The sequence below is a fragment of the Chiloscyllium plagiosum genome, unplaced genomic scaffold, assembly GCF_037043375.1.
Source record: "Chiloscyllium plagiosum isolate Xiang-an unplaced genomic scaffold, Cpla_swu_hap1 HiC_scaffold_42, whole genome shotgun sequence".
Classification (NCBI taxonomy): Eukaryota; Metazoa; Chordata; class Chondrichthyes; order Orectolobiformes; family Hemiscylliidae; genus Chiloscyllium; species Chiloscyllium plagiosum.
Genome location: NW_028270180.1, coordinates 5,106,764 through 5,126,504, shown reverse-complemented (window position 1 = coordinate 5,126,504; position 19,741 = coordinate 5,106,764). Strand labels below are relative to the sequence as shown.

Here is a 19,741-nt window from a genome sequence, read left to right as displayed (position 1 = left end):
TCCAGAAAAGCAAGTATATGACTGGATTTTGAGATTGCTGCACACTGGGAATGCAAATATTTTCTTTTTGGAAGGCAATCTTAGCTCTCACATAAACAGGATGCTCACTTTTGTCTGTCAAATTTCTTCTGTGACTCAAATGAACAAAGACAAATGCTGTGGGGTGAGAACATGAAAAGTTACAATCTATGCAAGCACACCCTAGTACGGTCTGACATGAAGACAACGAGAGATTTAGGTGGGAGGGAAAGTGATAACTTGTGGTGAAAAAATCTATGTTCAAATTATGCAGTTATCTAGAATACTGGGGCCCCTGAGTTGAAGAGAGTTTTAAACAAATTTCCAGATAGTAATACCAACAAGAAGTGTGAGTGAGACAATTTGTTTAAACAAAAGGTAAGTAGACAATTCACTCTTCCAAGTTTTACTTTTCCTTGGTCCATCATTCACATGAGAATTAGCAAAGACATGTACTCCACAGACTGGAGAGACATTATACGATTGAATGAGAGCAGTTAATATGCATTCTTGTTGACTTGCTGGTGTTATGTATTAAGCTAAACACCACTTCTGGGAAGTGATATACAATTATATAATAATTATTCTGACTATTTTTTCCTCAATTAATTTGATGGCAAAATGACTGCTGACAGCATTCAAATGGATTGCCATATTTTCACTTCTACTGTTGGTAGATTGTTAATTTGATTTCATCTCCTGTCTGATGAAGAAAAACGTGTTTGAAGATCTATTGCATTTCTTTTGTTGTCTACCCTTTCATAAAGACACCATTATACTGGGGCACGGTCAGCTAGGCTCCAACACCCCTCACTCCTCCAAGTGACGTATAGTGAGAGCCTGCCTGTCCACGTGAGGTCTGAGATTTGACTGATTACTGCCCTCCCCCAACTTCCTAACAGCATGTCACCAATGGTGCCAGTCATTTGGACCCTTGAGCTTGTTCTGCCATTCAATAAGATCATGACTAATTTGATTACTCCACATCCACAACCATCTGCGATAACCTTTTACCTTCTTACTTACCAAGAATCTAACTAGGACATAAAAGTATTCAAATACCCTGTTTCCACCACCTTTTGAGGAGGTGTTTCAAAGATTCATGAACCTCTGAGAAAATCTTTCCTAATCGCTGTGTAAGTCGATAACCCTTTATTTTAAAACTGTGATTCCTGGTTCAAGGTTCTCCCACAAGACAAAGCATTCTTTCCCCAGCTAGTCAGGATCTTATGTTTCAATCAAATCGCCCCTCATTATGCTAAACTTCAACTGATACAAGCTTAGTCTGACCAAATTGTACTCATGAGAAAACCCACCCATTATAGATATCTGTCTGTAAGACCTTCTTAGATGCTTTTAACACATTTTCATCCTTCCTTAAATGAAGCAACTAATACTTGACAGACACAGTACTTCAGATGTGGTTTCACCAATGCCTTGTATAAATGAAGCATAACCTCCCTATTTTTGTATTCAGTTTCTCTTGCAATACATTCTATTAGAATAATAGAATCTCTATGGAGGCAGGCCATTTGACCCATTGAGTCCACACCAACCCTTTGAAGAGCATCCCACCACGGTCCCCGCCACCCCCCACCCGTAACCACTCAATTCCCCAGACTAATTCACTAAGCTTATACATACTGCTTGACTATGGACAATTTACTATGGCCAATCTGCCTAACCTGCACAACTCTGGACTGTGGGAGGACGCAGGTCACTGGTTGCCCAAGGCGGGAATTGAACCCAGGTCCCTGCCGCTGTGATGCAGCAGTGCTAACCACTGAGCTACAGTGCCACACAGGTTTTCTAACTACTTGCTATTGCAGAATATCAATCCTTGGGATTAATATGCAAGAACTTGCTGCATAAGATAATGTGCTTTTAAAAAAATTTCTTGTCAAAGTGGACAATTTCACCATTTCCCACGTTATATCATGGTTGTGGGAATGTTTGCCGAGCTGGGAAGTTGATTTGCAGATGTTTTGCCCCCTGTATAGGTGACACCTTCGGTGCTTTGGAGCCTCCTGTGAAGCGCTTTGGTACTCTCTCTTCTGGAACTTATTTGCTTCAGTTCCTGCTGCTTCCAGTTCCAGTTCAGTTCTGGTCGTTCGTTATAGTAGCTGGTATATTGGGTCTAGGTCTAAGTCCTTGTCGATGGAGCTTACGGATGAATGCCATGCTTCTAGAAATTCTCTGGCTGTCCTACATTTAGCTTGTCCTATGATCATTGTGTTTTTCCAGTCAAATTTGTGCTCCTTGTCATCTGTGTATAGCTACTAGGGACAGGTGGTCGTGATGTTTAGTGGCTAGTTGGTGTTCGTGGATGCGGATTGCTAGTTGTCTGCCGGTTTGGCTTATATAGTGTTTTGTGCATGGAATCTTCTTGCATGGAATCTTCTAAATTACGTTTGTCTTGCACATGATGGGTATAGGGTCTTTTGTCCTGGTGAGTTGTTGTCTGAGCGCGGCTGTCGGTTTATTGGCTGTCATGGATCTGAATAGTTGGAGAAGTCTGGCTGTCAGTTCCGAGACGTTTTTATATTAGGTAGAGTGATTAGTGTGTTGTGTCATGGCATGTCCATGTCACGTTGTTTGTCTATTAGGCATCTGTGAATGAAGTTGAAGGGATATCCATTCTTGAAGACTCTGCAGGAGGTGTTCTTCTTCTTCTCTTCGCAGGTTGGGAGTGCTGCAGTGTGTTGTAGCTCTTTTGAACAGGGTTCTAATGCAGCTTCTCTTGTATACGTTTGGGTTGTTGCTGTTATAATTCAGGATCTAGTCAGCGTGCGTGGCTTTTCTGTACACTCTGGTGGAGCATTCACATCCAGGAAAGGGAATTGATTGTTGGTTTCCTCCTCTCTCATAAATCTGATACCTTGAGCATGGTGTTCTCAATTTCTGTTCTCTCAGTAATTACAAAAGTGTCATTCACACATCTGATCCAGAATTTGGATCAGATTTGTGGGAGGGTTGTTTGTTCAGTCTTTGCGTCACTGTTTCTGCTATGAGCCCAGAGAAGGTTGATCCCATAAGTGTCCCATTGATCTATTCATATATTTGGTTGTTGAATGTGAAGTGTGTTGTCAAGTACAGGTCTAATAGCTTGAGCGCGTGCCCTTGTTGATAGGTTCCCCATTGTGTTGGCTGTTCTGCTTGCCCAGGAGGTTGGCTATTGTCTCTCTGGCTAGATTTTTGTCAATTGAAGTAAATAGTTCCGTTACAATGAATGAGACCATTGCTTCGTCCTTGTCTTGATGTTGCCTAGGAATTGCTATGACGTCTATATGGCGTGTTTGGATTGACTAATAGGGTGTTTCAGTTTTTGTTGAAGTTCTTCTGCCAGTTTATGTGATGAAGCAGGAATGGAACCAAATAAATTCCAGAAGAGACAGTACCACAGCGCTTCACAGGCGGCTCCAAAACACTGAAGATGTCACCTAGACAGGGGACAAAATATCTGCAACTCAACTTCCCAGCTCAGCAAACATACCCACAACCATGGCAACTGGCACCAGAGCTACAAATCTTTACGCAAACCTTGAACATTATACCCTATTTACCAGATCTTTCCCCATTCGCTTAGTTTACCTATGTCTGCTTGTAGCCTCCTTATTTCATTTTGACATCTTACTTTACTACCTATTTTTTGTGTCATCAGTAAGTTTAGCAACCATACCCATTGGGCAAAAGTGAGGACTGCAGATGTTGGAAACCAGAGCACCACTCTGATCTAAACCATACCCATTGGTCTCTTCATTTAAATTGTCCAAGAAGGAGAACCCAGCACTGATCCCTTTGGCGCACCATTCATTTACATTTTGCCAAGAAAATGACCTACTTATTCTTATTCTCTGTTGTTTGTTGGCTAGGCAACTTGCTACGTTATCCTTTACACCTTGAGCTTTTTCCTGCAATAGCCTCTAATGTGGCACCTATTTCTAGTTAGCTTCCACTTGTCCTTGGTTCCTTCTTTCTTCTTCTTTCAGTAATGCTTTGATTTTTAAAAAAATATTCTGTACAATCTCTGATCTGCCAGCCACCTTTGTTGAATTATATGCTTTCCTTTAAATGTGATCCTATTTTCGACTTGTTCAGTTAACCACAGATGGTTGGTACTTATTTTGTGCTTGAATATATCTACCCTGTGTACCAAATGGTTGTGATCAGAAATGCCTCTCCAAGCAGGAGCTGACCCTTATGGGTGAGCTCTACCACTCATTTGACAGAAAACCTGGCCATGCATCTTGAAACCTGCAAAAGACAGTCAAGTTCGTTGATGATTAACTGGACAGTGAAGTGAAATCAGAAGCTATAAATGGCTGCCAGTCAGAGCTTCAGAGCTGATGAAATGGAATGATTGACAAGTGCGATTGTTGTTCTAAACTGATGGAGGTTACATCAAAGGAAAAGTCATCAACTTAAAAAAAGGTTATAATGTGTGATTTCTTTGCATATTAAAGTGGAATCATGGCAAAGATTTTGGTGTGGCAAGGCTGAAGTAATGAAAAATAAAAAGGAGTAAAGCAAATATTGAGAAAAGAAAAATTGAAGTGGACATTCAAAAGATTTAAAAAGCACAAGTGCATTTAAGAAACATGCAAAAAAAAGTCAAAAAGTTAAGATTGTAAAGGATAATTGAAAAGAAGCAAACATACCATTAGTCGGATGCTTTGCAAACGAGACAGAAAATCTTTTAACGGCTGGCATAGATAACATTTCTGAGGAAACAAAAAGGACTGAAGTTAAAACTAACACTGCAGTTTTAACACAGAACTCCCCACATTACATGAGCGGGTGATGACTCCTTAGAAGAAAAATGCAACCCAATCCTCTCTCATTGGGGCCTCTTCCTTCAACACTTTCTCCTTTAGGTTGGGAGAAGAGTGGAACGCTTTTTATGGATTGCACTGCCCTGAGCTGGACTATCAGGAGCAATGTTTGGCATGTATTAGGTTGGCAATGTATCTTTCTCCAGATGTATCCAACCAACCATTCCAATGTAATTTTATTTTAGGCAATGCTGGCCTGACAACTGAAAGTCTTTAAGTCCAAGAGTTCAATTGCAAACAAGACCAGAGACTCAAAAGAGTGAAATGGAGATCCTAAACTGGCTAACTCCCACTTGCCATATTTGAAGAGTCAGGTGTCCTTTACGGGTCTTTGGTATTGGTAAATAAACAATATTTAGATCTACTACATCTTTTCCACTCATGCCACATCTCAATTTTTGGTGGTCACCACATGCCATAGCGTAGCTGGGTGTCAGCAGAACTGAATTATCTCTAGGAATGCTCCAGCACCAATATTAATGGTGCCAGCACAAAGTTTGTCTTTCCTTTTTTGAGAAGCAAAATGAAATTAAAATAGCCCTCCTAACACACCAATTTATTGTTATGGACTGTCATATTTGTTTGCCATTAAATATGAAGAACACTATTAAGCTGCAGCGGGTTCAGAAGAGATTTACCAGGATGTTGTCGCGTATGGAAGGTGAGTTATAAAGCAAGGCTGGATAGGTTGGGACATTTTCCACTGGAGCGCAAGAGGTTGAGAGGCGACTTTATAGAAGTTCATAAAATCACGAGGGGTATGGATTGTCAATGGTAGTTGTCTTTCCCTAAGATGGGAGATTTCAAATCTAGGGGACACGTTTTTAAGGCGAGAGGAGAGAAATTTAAAAAAGACTTGGGGGCAAGTTTTTTTTACACAGAGGGTAGTTCGAGTGTGGAATGAACTTCCTGAGAAAGTCGTGGATGTGGATATAATTGCAACATTTAAAAGACATTTGGATAAGTACATGAACTGGTTGGACCATGCTGTATGACTCTGTGGTTCTCTCTTGCTGGTGAGTCATGATTTTACTTTCATTGCATGCATTTGAGCCGTATGTGCAGAAATCTGTCACTTCATTGGGTGGCAAGTAGTGGAACTTGCCGGTCTCCCCATTCCTGCTTGTCATTACAATGCTGGCGAGGTCTCTGTATAACAACATTATACTCAGTTATTGTCTCTAAAGATCAGGTGAGTTACAGGAACACAGTTTGGGTTAACCATACCTGGCACTGAGTCAGCACATCAGCATTCCCCCTCACGTTCTCACAGGAAATCTCCCAACGTAAGTAATTCATAACATACATAATTTATGATTCCTTGAGGCATTTTCTAAAACAACTAATATTTAATCCTAACATCTCTCATTTCCTGGAGAAAGAGAGCATAACCAATCACTGCATACCTTTGCCCCATCCCTGTGACTCGAATGATCATTGGTGAATATTAAGTTGCCAAGAGTAGAATTGTGGATAAAATGAGCAGAATGATGTAATTAAGCAAAACATACAAGACTCTTGGAATATGGCAAGCACTAATTGCTTTTCTCTGGTGATTGGACGTTGGCTATCATAAAAATCTTAGAGAGAAAATGCCCCATGATTTTTATTGTTTGACTGAAACCAGTTGCCCTCTTCTGTGGACTTTCACTAAGATACAGTCTCATGGTTCCCCTTTATCCAAGTGACATTTGCCTCTCGTCTCTCCAACCAAAGGGGAGATCACAGTTCAGTCGACCCTGTCTTTGCCCAACAAATCTCGACATGGGTGCCCAGCTTGACAAACACACCACATAGGTAGATAGTCACAACACTCAAGATTCCAGCATGAATTGCTGGATGGTGGTCAGTAGTGGCAGACTGTGCCCTCTCCAAACAATGCTCATGAAGGCCAACCTTAAGCCCCTATTGTTGCTTCAGATCCAATCAGCAAACTCACCAGGGATTTAGTGAGGTTCTGCTGCTTACTGCGTAAATCAGCTGACCTACAGGAAGAGTACAGCTTGTGTGGCAAGCAATCGTAAATTCTCTATTTCAGCCCAGAATCTGCTAGAGACTGGATTATAGCCATTATTGGTATATGGTATTTTCATCATACACTAGGAATGGAAAGTTCTGTCAGAGATTAAGTGTAGGCTGGCTAGTCAATCAATCCACATTAATATTATTATTGCCTTTGATGATGAATTGCTTTGAAAAATGTTTGTAGATTGCTAGAGCTCAAGCCAACTTGGATTAGTTCTTTGGCTTCTGGGTACAATAGGTCTATAAATTCACTGAAGACCTGCTGGTTCAGAGCTCTGCGAATGCTTAAAAATACCTATAAAAACTTTGATCAGAAGAGAAAAGATTCTCAAGAAAAAACATAGTATTCTTTTAAACATCACAACTTCAGAGCTTTATGAAGGTGTAGCAAAAAGATGCAGGGCCAGATAAAAGGGAACATAGAAAAGAGGAAGCAAGGATAAAGAGAAAGTTAGACCAGTTGTATTGCTCAAGTCCTACACCCCTTTCCAAAGTCATACAAGTGTAAAACAAAACACTTCGCACAATTTTCTGTCGCCTGTCTTAAATGGTATTCCTTTAAGAAATCGGGATGAATTCTGCAGCTTTCCTTAATGATAGCCTATTTCCTATGATTTATCAAAGCCATTTTAATGAATGCAAGGCTGCAACATTACAATTATCTTTCTGGAGCTCAAACTACCACTTTTTAAAGAATGGCTTTGTATCATAATTATCCTTCATGTACTTATTGAAGGATCCAGTTCCATCATATGACTTGGCATACCACCCCATGTTGCACAGTTGCTTGCTTCAGTCACATCGTCACCAAGGATGGGCAAAAGAAGATTCAGACAATCAAGCCTAAAACATCAGCACACTGAAGGTTATTCTTCAGGGGACAGTGACAAGAAGAGTTGGTGTCAGCAATTCCTGAAGGTGCGATGCCTCATCCAGAAACATATTTCCAAAACTGACCTGGTACAATTCTTCACACAGATGCTCTAGCTAACATTAAGATTGCTTCAATTTTCAATTGTTATATTGCCACAATTAAGACTGTTATTTTGCTGTCAAAATTGGAAACAGTCTACGTAACAGGAATATTTTCCTTTATACCCCTGAACAATGCAGGTATTATTGCAAGTGTGTGAAGATTTAGTACAAAGGAGAAAGTGAAGTATAACTCAAGACAAACTAAAAGAGTTACATCTTGAATGCATACACTACTTGTAGCATCTGCCCAACGTAAATGTTATGGGTAAATTTTATCTTGCAATGACAGCCAGTAGAATCCACTTCCACTGGCAACAGAAACATCCTTAACTTTATTTAGTCTACCCTACAACTGTCTGTATTCATTTATTCAACTCAAAAACCCTTGGCCAAAGAACACTGTCAAAACAAAAGAGTAGTGTTTTGTGAACTAAAAATATTGATAGCTATATAGAATTATAAGCAAATAATAATTAATACATGAATTGGTGAGGCACTGCATTTATGAGGTGTGTGTGAATGCAACAGAAGTCAATGATTGCCTCGTGAAGTAGTCTTCCCCATCCTGCATTCCAGACATATCCATAACATACTCTCCCACTGAAATTAATGGAGAGAGTTTGGAGAACCTTACATAACAGATTGTCAAATGTTCTCACATTGCAATTAACAAAACGTCAAGCTGGCAAAACAGCTTACCTTTCCCAGGAACAAGTGCAAGCCTGCAGTATAATACAACAAAGACTGGCATATCAATTAACTTGGAGACAATTAAAAGTGGGCATTAATCCTGACGGTGACATCCACACTCTGGGAATGAATAAATACATGTTTTTAAATGTGCCCCACCCTTTAGTGATCTCAACACCCATTTAGTTTTTATTATATTTCATTTTAGGTCTGCTCCATTTAGAAAAAAAACTGAACAGGCATTAGAAAACAGGAAACATGGTCCTACACCCATGCAAACACACATGCATAGAACACTTTTATCCATGGGCAGTAAGTGGGATTTGGCAGTATGATTCTGATCTGTCGGTTCCATATCACACTTTACAGGCATTAGTGGTGAAAGTAGACCCTGATGTTAATATCTACAATAATATTAAACATTATATAGAATAGGTCCTTCCACACAAGTGGAATATGGATGTCCTTATTACCACCTACCCACTGTTTATTATGGTGAATTGTCTGCTTGCTGGCAGTTTCAGTAAGTACCTCAAGAAAGAAGCACCACAGAGAAGCTCATCAGTTGGATTCTGTATCTCACTGACAACAAATCCAGTTATTCAATTGACAGGTTAAACATCCCCTCATTTATCAAACTTTAAGCTAAACATTCAGTATTTAATCTAGAGCTAAGTACTCATTAAACTGCACAACATTGTAATCTATTTCTTCATTTTCTCCATTCCCCTCCATTGTGCCTTGCTATCCTGAAGGAACTGACTGGGGTGAAGTACCAGAAATTCCTCACTGAGCAACCAGTTTTCACTCTGTACCCAAGTGATCATTAGGTTATTTAACTGGATAGAATTTCAAGGTGGAACCTGTGAACCATTCTGGGGTCAAAAGGGCAAGAGAATGATGAGTGATTACTATGCCCCCAAAATGCAACTGACGCCATCCAACTTCACTGAATAGGTGGTGAGCGCAAGGACTTTCACTGTCCAGATGGCTCCATTTCACAGCACATCTGACACTACAGCCAATGGCAGTTCATGGATCCATACGTAACATATGCCTGAAGTCTTCGCCACTAATCAGGTTCCTACACCTATCAGAATCTTCTGACGATGATTAATCTGTGGCTATTTGAGAAATATTCCTGTGTTAACAGTAAATCAAGAGATCCTTTTCCTAAGCGGAAGTGCATCAATAATGAGCTGATGCTCAAACTGTCATGGCGATTTCAGGCATCATTGGCATCTAGAGCATGTTAGGTCTAAAGTTATTGATTAACAGATGTATTTACTAAGCTGAATACTGCCTTTGGAAATGTATTGTCTGTGCACATTATTACACATGCTTGATCTGGTTTCTCTTGCTGTTTATATGGGAGACATCCAATCATTCATTGTATCTAGGTTAATCCTCCTTAAATTTGCAGACAGTGAAATTGGATATGTCACTAGAATCACTATCACTCTAAGCAACAGCTCTCACATGATAATATTGCAAATGTCTGATCCACAATCAGGGAAGAGTTACTGTCTATGGGTGAAAAGTCATTGATGTTTTTGGAAACCATCACCCTCCCCAGAATGACATTTCTACTGAGATAATTTTAACAAAATGAACGTAGGCTAAGATGCAGCATTTGGATCTCTTCCAGCACTGTCGAGCCATCAAATTGAAAATAGTTCTCAACAACCTACCATCCTTCAAAGAAAAGTAACTGGAGCCACTTTTTCTGCGGTGCGAGCGGGCGTAGTCTTGGAGGTTAGGGGCACTAGAAGAGCCACCAAGTACTGTGGTACTGAACAAACCAGCACACTGGGAACCTGCACACGAGATGGTTAGGCATTAGGTCAAAAAGAGGTTTAGTACAATCCCCCATGCTGCATGATTTTATTTAATGTAAAACACATACATGCAGGACAGGTATGAGATAACGTTTTAAAGAACATCCAAAATCATGCCAGTATTTCAGAATGAGGAATTAGGGATCCATTACTTAAAATTTAAAAAAGTGAAGATAAACTTCATAAATGCCCCAAATTACCAGTTTCTACACCCATCAGATGTTTTATACACCTCTACATTTCTCTAAACAAAATTTAAATGTGGAAACACTAAATCTGTGCATATTATACCTCCAGATGGTTTTACTAGCTATGTCGAGATTTTAAACATTTTCACCACCCAACAGAATCTAGGCTCAACACAAGTACGAGGCCATTTAGCCCCTCAGGTTGGTCCCACTCATTAATGAGATTCTGGTTGATCTACATCTTTAATTCCAAGTCCCCACCCTGGACCACAATCCTTACAAACCTTGATCAGCAATTATCCACCAATCTGAGTTTTGAAATTCTCAAGGTACCCTTACTCTGAAAGGTCATTTAGGTCAGGAGCTCAGGTTTTCACTATCCATTGTTTGAAGAGCAACAGCATCACTCTTACATGGCCTAGTTCTAATTTTAATGAGATGCTCTTGTGCTGGATTTGCCCAGAGAAAATAGCTTCTATCCTCTCAGTTCCTTTAGTAAATTGTCCTCTCCAGACGTGATATTCTGTTATGTGATTCCCTTTGTGCACTGTCCTGCTCGTGTGAAATTTCCTAGATGTAGCTCCCTCCGGGAGCCCATATCCCAACAGTGACCTTTAGTGGTTATATAATAAGAAGCATCCAACGTAAGCCTGCCCTGACCTGAAGACATGACTCAGTAGGGATTATAAAACAGCTAGCTGTATTGGGAAGGACTAACCCAGATGTTGACTCCTGTCAGTTCTGAAGAAGTCATTCAACCAGAAACATCGACTGCATTTTCTCTCTATAGTTGTTGCCACCACATTTTACCAGCACTTTATTTTTCAATTGATATTTTTATTAAAATTTTGTTTCCTCTTCAGGTATTTTAAAACATTTTCACTTCTAGTGAGTTTTGAGAAGATTTGTAGCTTAGGTTGAGGTTCTGGATGTAGGTTTGCTCACTGAGCTGGAAAATTCATTTCCAGACATTTCGTCACCATACTAGGTAACATCATCAGTGAGCTTCCCTCCAGTGAAGCACTGGTGTTAGTGACCCACTTCCTATTTATGTGTTTAGGTTTTCTTGGGTTGGTGACGTCATTTCTTGTTCTTTTCCTCAGAGGGTAGTAAATGGGGTCTAAGTCAATATGTTTGTTGACCACAAACCCACCAATACAAACTTGAAAGACCATATACAGACAACAAACAAAATTAGTGTCATTTACAAAATACCTTGCAAGAACTGCAACAAACACTACATTGAACAAACAGGCAGAAAACTAGCCACCAGGATATATGAACATCAACTAGCCACAACAAGACATGACCTACTCTCACTAGTATTCTTACATATAGATGGGGACAACACATCCATCCTAGAACAAGCCAAACAGACACGCACGAGAATTCCTAGAAGCATGGCATTCCAACCGGAACTCTATCAACAAACACTCCACGTACCACCCTCTGAGAAAAAGAACAGGACATGGCATCATCACAGGAAATGACATCACAAATCTAGGAAAACCTAAACACATCAATCGAAGGCAGGTCACTAACACCAGTGCTTCATTCAGAGGCGCACTGATGATGTTACCTGGTATGGTAATGAAACATCTGAAAACGAACCTTCTAGCTCAGTGAGCAAATATACATCCAAAACTTTGCTTCTGATTACAAAGTAATATTTTTGTCAAAGGACCCATTATTTTAATAAATATTCAAAAAATCTTACAGCAAAAAGAAAACAATATGACTTTTAAAATAAAATAAAGTTGTAAAATGAATCAGAAATTATTAAGATTTAAATTGAAGTAGTGAAAGTTTTCAAAAAGGAGATGGCTATAGATGTTAGGGCTAAAGGGAACAAAGGGTATGGTCAAAAGCAGGAATAGGACACTGATTGGAATGGTTAGCCATGAACACATTGAATGGTGGGACAGGCATGAAGGGGTGAAGGGCCTACCCCATTTCATAGAGAAAAAGAAATTAGAAAAGAACAAGTTCGGAAATTCTGGCACCACAACCCATTTTTACAAAAATACAAGATGCGGCATTTCAATGGCAGTTTCTCAACTGATACAATATCAAGAAAGATAATTTGAAATTTAATGACCGGTACACAATTTCCTGTTTCTAAATCTTAATTCCTGATGGCGTGCACATCTAGCACATTAAACATTGTAGACTTCTATGTCAACATTTGCTATCAGATTTTGCCATAACAAATGTAATAATTGTATTACAAGATCTGGCCAGCAGGTGGTCAAATGAAGTGGGTTTCTGAAGTCTCTCCAACTCCAACTCATCATCTTGCAAATACTTCAAGAAAGGCTGCATTAATCGGTGAGGTCACTGCCAGATGGAGTGTTGCAGTCTGCAAGTGCTAGAGACGAGTGAATTGTACCTGACTGAATTTGGCAAAAATGACTATCTGTTATGCCAAAATTCAATCCAAGCAGAAACAAGTAAGCAGACCACAACAATTTCTCACATTAAATTTTAAACTAGTTTTAAAACCAGGAAATCACAGCATAATTACAATCAGCTGATAAATTTCCTTGTATGTCAATGCTTCTGGGGGCTGTTAAATAGCCTGGTCTCTACACAGGCGCATTACAAATTTGTGACAATTAATCAGCTCCCTTCTATTCAAACCAGTAACTCTCCTATCAAAGAAATTTACAGGCTGATTATAATTGTTGTTGTGTTTTCCCAGATTTTACAAACATTTTAAAATTTAAATGCTACGCCAGTGATCAGTAATGGTAACTATCATAACTATCTGGTTCAGCATTGAGAGAAATTTCCCATCCTTACCCAGTCTGGTCTACATGTGACTCTAATCCCACAAGTTTACTCTCAACTGCCCTCTGGAATAATTGAGTAAGCTACTCAGTTTTAGAATAATTAGGAATGGGCAACAAACATTGACCACGCTAGTAATGCCTATATTCCATGAAAGTACAAAGGAAAAGAATTATGAAGTGAAGCTGGTGCTAATTATTTAGTTGTTCAGCAATGAAAAGCAGTATACCGTGTCTGTACTCACCATGCATCTCACAAACACTTGCAACACTGAGAACTTAGTCTCTTCCCACTCTAGTTAACGGTAGATCAGCTAAATTAGCACAGATCAGACTAAAACCAAGGATGCTTCTTCCTGTCTAACTTAACTCCACTTACCCAAGAGAGCAGCCATCTGTAGTCTGAAATCTGTCAGCAGGAAATGGACATTTGGCAGATTTAGGGCATACATACATTATAAAACTCTTAAAGTTTGACATTTTTGCAAGATTCCTGTGCCAAGAGGAACAAGTCCAATAGTAAAGTGCATTCACTGTAATTGGATGAAGTTCCTCAGTTTTCTTCTTGTATCACATATTGTTAACTGCCTAGAGGACAAATAAAAATAACTGTTTTTAATCAACTTGGTTGTGCAGGAGTATAACTCTGGATCACACTGTCCTGCCTCTGGGAAGTTCTAGGACTTAATTTCTTATTTAAATAACAGTCTGAGCAACACAAAAGTGGAAGATATTTCAGTGAATAATGAACGCTACCTAAATACAAACACAGCTCCACTTTCCTACCACCCACAGCAATCCTTTTAAGATGCTAATACAGGAATTGGATGTTAAAGAATGCTAAAACACGGATAATTTTGACATTGATAGTCCAACATTATTGCATATTGCTCATGGACAGCAAATTGTATCTGGAATCACAGCAAAGGTTGTTGTACTGGTGTAGAGATGTGCAACTTGCCAATCTATTACTGTGCTATACCCAAAGTCCTTTATAGAAAAGTCGATGGTAGAAACCAGACAGACTGCTAAATGACATAGTGACATACTACCTTATTAGTCAGAGTTGCATTTATTATATAGTCCCACCCTCATTCTGGTGTAGGGCTAACCAGCGTGATAATGTTGTAGTACCAAATATAGCTCCACACTTTGGCCTCTTCTGGAGTGGATTAGATTAGATTAGATTCCCTACAGTGTGGAAACAGGCCCTTTGGCCCAACTAGTCCACACTGACCCTCCGAAGAGTAACCCACCCAGACCCATTCCGCCTAACTAATGCACCTAACTCTATGGGCAATTTAGCATGACCAATTCACCTAACCTGCACATCTTCGATCTGTGGGAGGAAACCGGAGCACCCGGAGGAAACGCAGTCACGGGGAGAACGTGCAAATTCCACACAGACAGTTGCCTGAGGCTAGAATTGAACCCAGGTCCCTGGTGTTGTGAGGCAGCAGTGCTAACCACTGAGCCACCATGCTACCCAGAGTACATTGTGCAGTTCCAGTTGCCCTGATATAGGAAGGATATTATTAAAATTGGAGGGGGCTCAGAAAAGATTTACCAGGAAATTGCCAGGAATGGAGGGCTTGAATGATTAAAATAAGCAGGAGGGTGAGACCTATTTCACTGGGGCATAGGCGGTTGAAGGGTGGCCTTAACGAAGTTTATGAAATCATGAGGGGCATGGATAAGATTAACAAGGGTCTTTTCCCTTGGGTGTGGGAGTTCAAAACTAGGGGGCACATTTTTAAGGTGACCGGAGAAAGTTTTAAAAAGGGCACGAGGGTCAACTTTTTCTTTTTACACGAATTGCAATAAACTGCCAGAAGAAGTGATATATGTGGGTACAGTTCCAATATTTAAAAGACATTTGGATAATTTCACGAATAGGAAAGGTTTGGAGGGATATGGGCCATACACAGGCAGGTGGGACTAGTTCAGCTTGGAAACATGGTCAGCACGGACGAGTCAGACTGAAGGATCTGTTTCCAGCTGTTTGACTCTAGGTGACACAACCAATATTGCTTTAGGTTGTGAAAATGTACTCAATAACTTTGCTAATTTGTGGGCTAGCACTAGGAAAGGCTACTGGACTTCTTTTAAAAACTCAGATGATTCGTCAATGTCCTATGGAGAAAGAAACGGTGAGAAACTGCACAATCTGGTCTACACAACATGAGATCATACCATGATAGTCTGTTTATGCATCCCACCATTCAGAGCCTTAAAAACACTCCTTCCAGGCAAGAAAGCAATGTACTTGTACTTCTTCCAATGTGGAATATTGCATGTTCTGCTCACAATGCAGTCTCCTCCATATTGGAGAGAGTAAACTTAGATTGAGTGATTGCTTTCCTGAAAACCTCTATTTGGTCCACAGCAGAATTTTCAGTGGTTTGTCATCTTCTCTGTCCCACTCTGATCTCAGCTTCATGTACTTTTCCAATGAAGTTCAATGTAACCTTGAGATAAAGCATCTAATCTTTCAATTAAGCAACTTTGAGCCTCTGGACACAACACAATCAATTAATTAGAACATGACTGTTACATGCACTTTTTTTTGGAAAGTAGGTAGTGGTAATGGTTCTACTTTTGGCAAGTTATAAAGGTTTATAAAATCATGAGGGGCATAGATAAGATGAATAACAAGGGTCTTTTCCCTCAGGTGCATCTCTGTGACACCTTTATTTTTGCTTTTTCTATTTGTATCTCCTTTTGTCTTACATTATCCCTTTTGTCGTTTCATCTCTTGCCTTCCACCCTGTCAGCTTCTCTTTTCAGTCCCTTCATTCTCCATTTTTGAGCTTACTTAAAACTGTTAAACTTCTAACTTACTTGATTTCAGATAAATAATCATCAACATTAAAAAGTAACATTATTTATCTCTCCCCAGATGCATTTTTCAGCATTTCTGATTATATTTTTAAAATGTATTAATTACAGAAGAATGGAATAATATAAGTCAAAACTCTTGATAGCACAGTTAGATGCACACATTTTATTGAGGTCATTTCAATTAAATGTGTCAGTGAACATTTGTGGTCAGAATTTTAAATTAAAGAGTTTATTAAATAGACGCAATCAATGCTTAGAAATGAAACATGTTAAAATCTACACCGAATGAAAGTGCGTTCAGCAACAAACACAGTACCAGCTTCACCTACAATGTCTTGTCATTCTCACCTTGGATACCCTGATCTACTTCAAAACAATGAACGCACCTCATTCTCTGTTGACATACAATCTCTCTGCCTCTAACATCTTTACCAAAGGCCTGTTTTTCGTTTGCATGTACAAACAGCAAATTTCAGCCAAGTTTGCAACCCTGTCAAACCTTCCCATGCAGAGAAGCATCAGAGTAAAATGTGAAGTACCACAGGCAGTGTTGGACTGTGGAATGCATTCCAGTAAAGGAAACAAGGGGTTAGGGAAAAAAAAACAGACAGCAGGCTAACCACTGAAATCTTAAATTACTATTGTATTTGTTCCAGAAAAGAGAGGAACAGAAAATTACTGAGGATTATACCTCACCACCCCCCACCATAGCTCCAGCACACACAAAGAACTACAAAGAATATACCAGACATCTGTGTAATCCTAAAATGGAAATTGATTTTATTTCAAATCTCTCTGGTGCTGCCTCTTTTCATTTCTATTAAGGGCTCTATATGAAAGTAAATCCCTACACCAATGCTGCAAATGTAAAATTGGAGGTTCAAAAGTTCAACTTCACAATTCTTCAATGCAAATATCAAAATTTTGGAGAGTGCTTTTATCTGAATGAAGCACTGGATTGTATGATAGCTCTGAACAAGCAGAAAGGCTCCAGTTGTGAAAAGGGATTAATCATTAGGAAGTCAATGCACTCACTGCCTTGGAGGCTTTTCACTCATTGTGCTGTACTCGGAGGCGTGCTACATGTGATGAGTGGAGAAGTTCACAGTATTTGTTGTGGAATGATGTGACACAGCAAAGCAATGCAACTCTCACTACCTTTGAAAGTTAAGGCGGTAACAACTTTACATTCAACATTACATTAAAATATGCTGCTCAATACATTAAGAATATTGAATCTTTTGAAAATACATCGCCTAGAATTAGCTTCAATGCCTTGCACTATGAAGAAACTGAAGAGGACAAGTGACCCTGCTCCTGATGGCTATGCTACAACACCTGCTAAAATGTTTGAAAGAGAGATACCAATGAATGAGATCAATGAGATGGAGCATGGCATTGATGCCTCACAGTCGAACAGCCAATTGACACTGACAGTCTGGATGTGCATGCGAAGTATAGCCAATGTAATGGAAGGCCTTGAAATCTGTACAGAAAAAAAACCTTGTGGTTTGCACAAGCTAGTGAAATGTGCTCCACTGTTTTCGGAACAGTAATAACAGTATCTTTGGCCAAGTAGCTGAGTGGAGTTGTTGCTCTGTCTAAGTGTCACACTGGTAGTGTCTATACCAACAGAGCCAGAGTGGGTGTACGATTGTTTGACCATTGATTGCTGTTCCACGAATTGGGCCAAAAAGGCCTTGAGCCCATTCCTACTAAAAGCAATGGATTTATCCAGAAATTCTGAGGAACAAAGAGCCTAAAGAGTACTCCACAATACATTTCTTCTATTCTGGCATTCACCACTTACTTTAAACTCCCTAAAGGATGCAATAGCATTGCCGAGGCTTCAACAAGGATACACATTCCTGTTTGGCAGCTGTATGACTAAGCATAGATTTGGCACTATTCTGCATTTTGTTTCACAAGATTTTGTTGTAACATTGAAAAAGGGAGAGCCTTCACTGGAAAATAAAATGGGAAGGGAAAGATACATTGAAACTGCAGTTTAGAAAACTGAATACACAGAGAAACTGACATGAGCAAAGTGCAGAGAAAGAAATAAATGTTAAAAGTAGACAAAGGCTTAAAAACAGCTCTGTGCCCTTGTATCTATTCTGGCTAAGTGGAGTTGATATTCATTGCTGGCAGACATCAGATAGCGAGAGGCTGCAGTGATCAGTTGCATGAGGCTCATTTGCATTCAGTTGGTCAGCTGCACTGTGAATTCTAATTGCAGGTAGTTTCGAGCTTGCTGGGGGCAGAATGCTCCAACAAAGGTTTAAAATGGGCAGCTTGAGTTGATCCGGGGCAGGTGTGTGTATGGGGGGGGGGGGGGTGAAATAAGCAACAAGGCCAGCTTAATGCCCATCTTCATCATCAAAAGGTGATATGGTTATCACTCCCACAGCTGCTTCCAGAGATTCCTTCATATAGAACTGGCCATCTGCTATTTTGTGCAGTAGGTATAACACTCAATGGATTCTGCATTGCATTAAAATGGGTTTAAGCCTCTAACAATGTCATCAGATCTCCACCAACCTTGATTTACGCTTTAAATTCTTGAATTTACTCCCTGCAAATCTAGAATCTCAGCTACAATGGCCACACCCTTCCACATCTCTAAGTTTTGCCATCCCTACAACCATTAAAATATACTGTGTTCCTCCAGTTCTGTTCTCTTGTACATTTTTCAAATCTTGCCCTTCAGGCACTTGGTCTTAACCTTTTAGAATTCCCTCCTGATAATAACCCTCCTTTTGAAGTTGCTCTTTTTTATCGTGGCCAGTATTTGCCCCTCAGCCAGCACGAATGGAACTGATATTCTGGGAGTTATTGCACTGCAATTTCCAGGATCTTGTGCATAACTTGGCAGCTGTGTTTCTGATATTGTAACAAGAGCTACATTTCAAAAGTACTTAATTGGCTATAAATTCCTTTGTGATATTCAGTGGTTGGGATATAAATACAAGTTCTTTTATTCCTTTCTTTAATGCCTATCTTTTTGGCCAAGCTTTTTGATAGCATTCCTAATACCTCCTTACATAGTTCAATGTCAATTTTAGTTCAACCTAGATTCCACTGGAGTGTTTTATGATATTTTGAAGTGCTAAAAGTGCTAGATAAATTACACGGGTTATTGATTTATGTTGAATAACTAAGACTGCTGCCTGTTGTCAGTAGGAACACTGAACAATTGAAATCAGCCCACTGAAAATAAGTAGCCAGGAGGAGGTTACTGCTAACTTTATTGTTAGTCAATATGTTCGCATTGACGTATAGGTAGCCAAGATGTCAAAATTTGTGCAAATGTTCTGAAATCACCACTCCACAACACTAATGTATGCTAAATCCCAAGTTGCTTTGTTAAATGGGTATTCAGGGAAATAAGCAGAAAGTGAGGACTGCGGATGCTGGAGATCAGAGAGTAGAGAGTGTGATGCTGGAGAAGCACAATGATCAGGCAGCATCTGAGGAGGAGGATTAATGTTTCGGGCATAATCCTTGGAATGAAAAGCTTATGCTCGAAACATCAATTCTCCTGC

At 39.7% G+C, this 19,741-nt stretch overlaps 1 protein-coding gene across 10 annotated transcripts in view; it reads right to left on the bottom strand.

Annotated features, from left to right (window-relative positions):
- Window positions 1-19,741, bottom strand: part of ppip5k1a (diphosphoinositol pentakisphosphate kinase 1a) — a 171,298-nt gene that overhangs the window by 34,787 nt on the left and 116,770 nt on the right. For 4 of the 10 annotated variants that reach the window (XM_043680429.2, XM_043680433.2, XM_043680430.2 and 1 more), the window contains 2 exons: window positions 10,232-10,357; window positions 4,677-4,739 (listed from right to left, as the gene is read on the bottom strand). The exons of 2 other annotated variants lie outside the window; for them this stretch is intronic. In XM_043680429.2, coding sequence (XP_043536364.2) covers window positions 4,677-4,739; window positions 10,232-10,357 — 189 coding nt within the window. The remainder of the gene's footprint in view (window positions 1-4,676; window positions 4,740-10,231; window positions 10,358-19,741) is intronic. 4 more of the 10 variants (XM_043680435.2, XM_043680436.2, XM_043680432.2 and 1 more) reach the window with 2 other exon arrangements.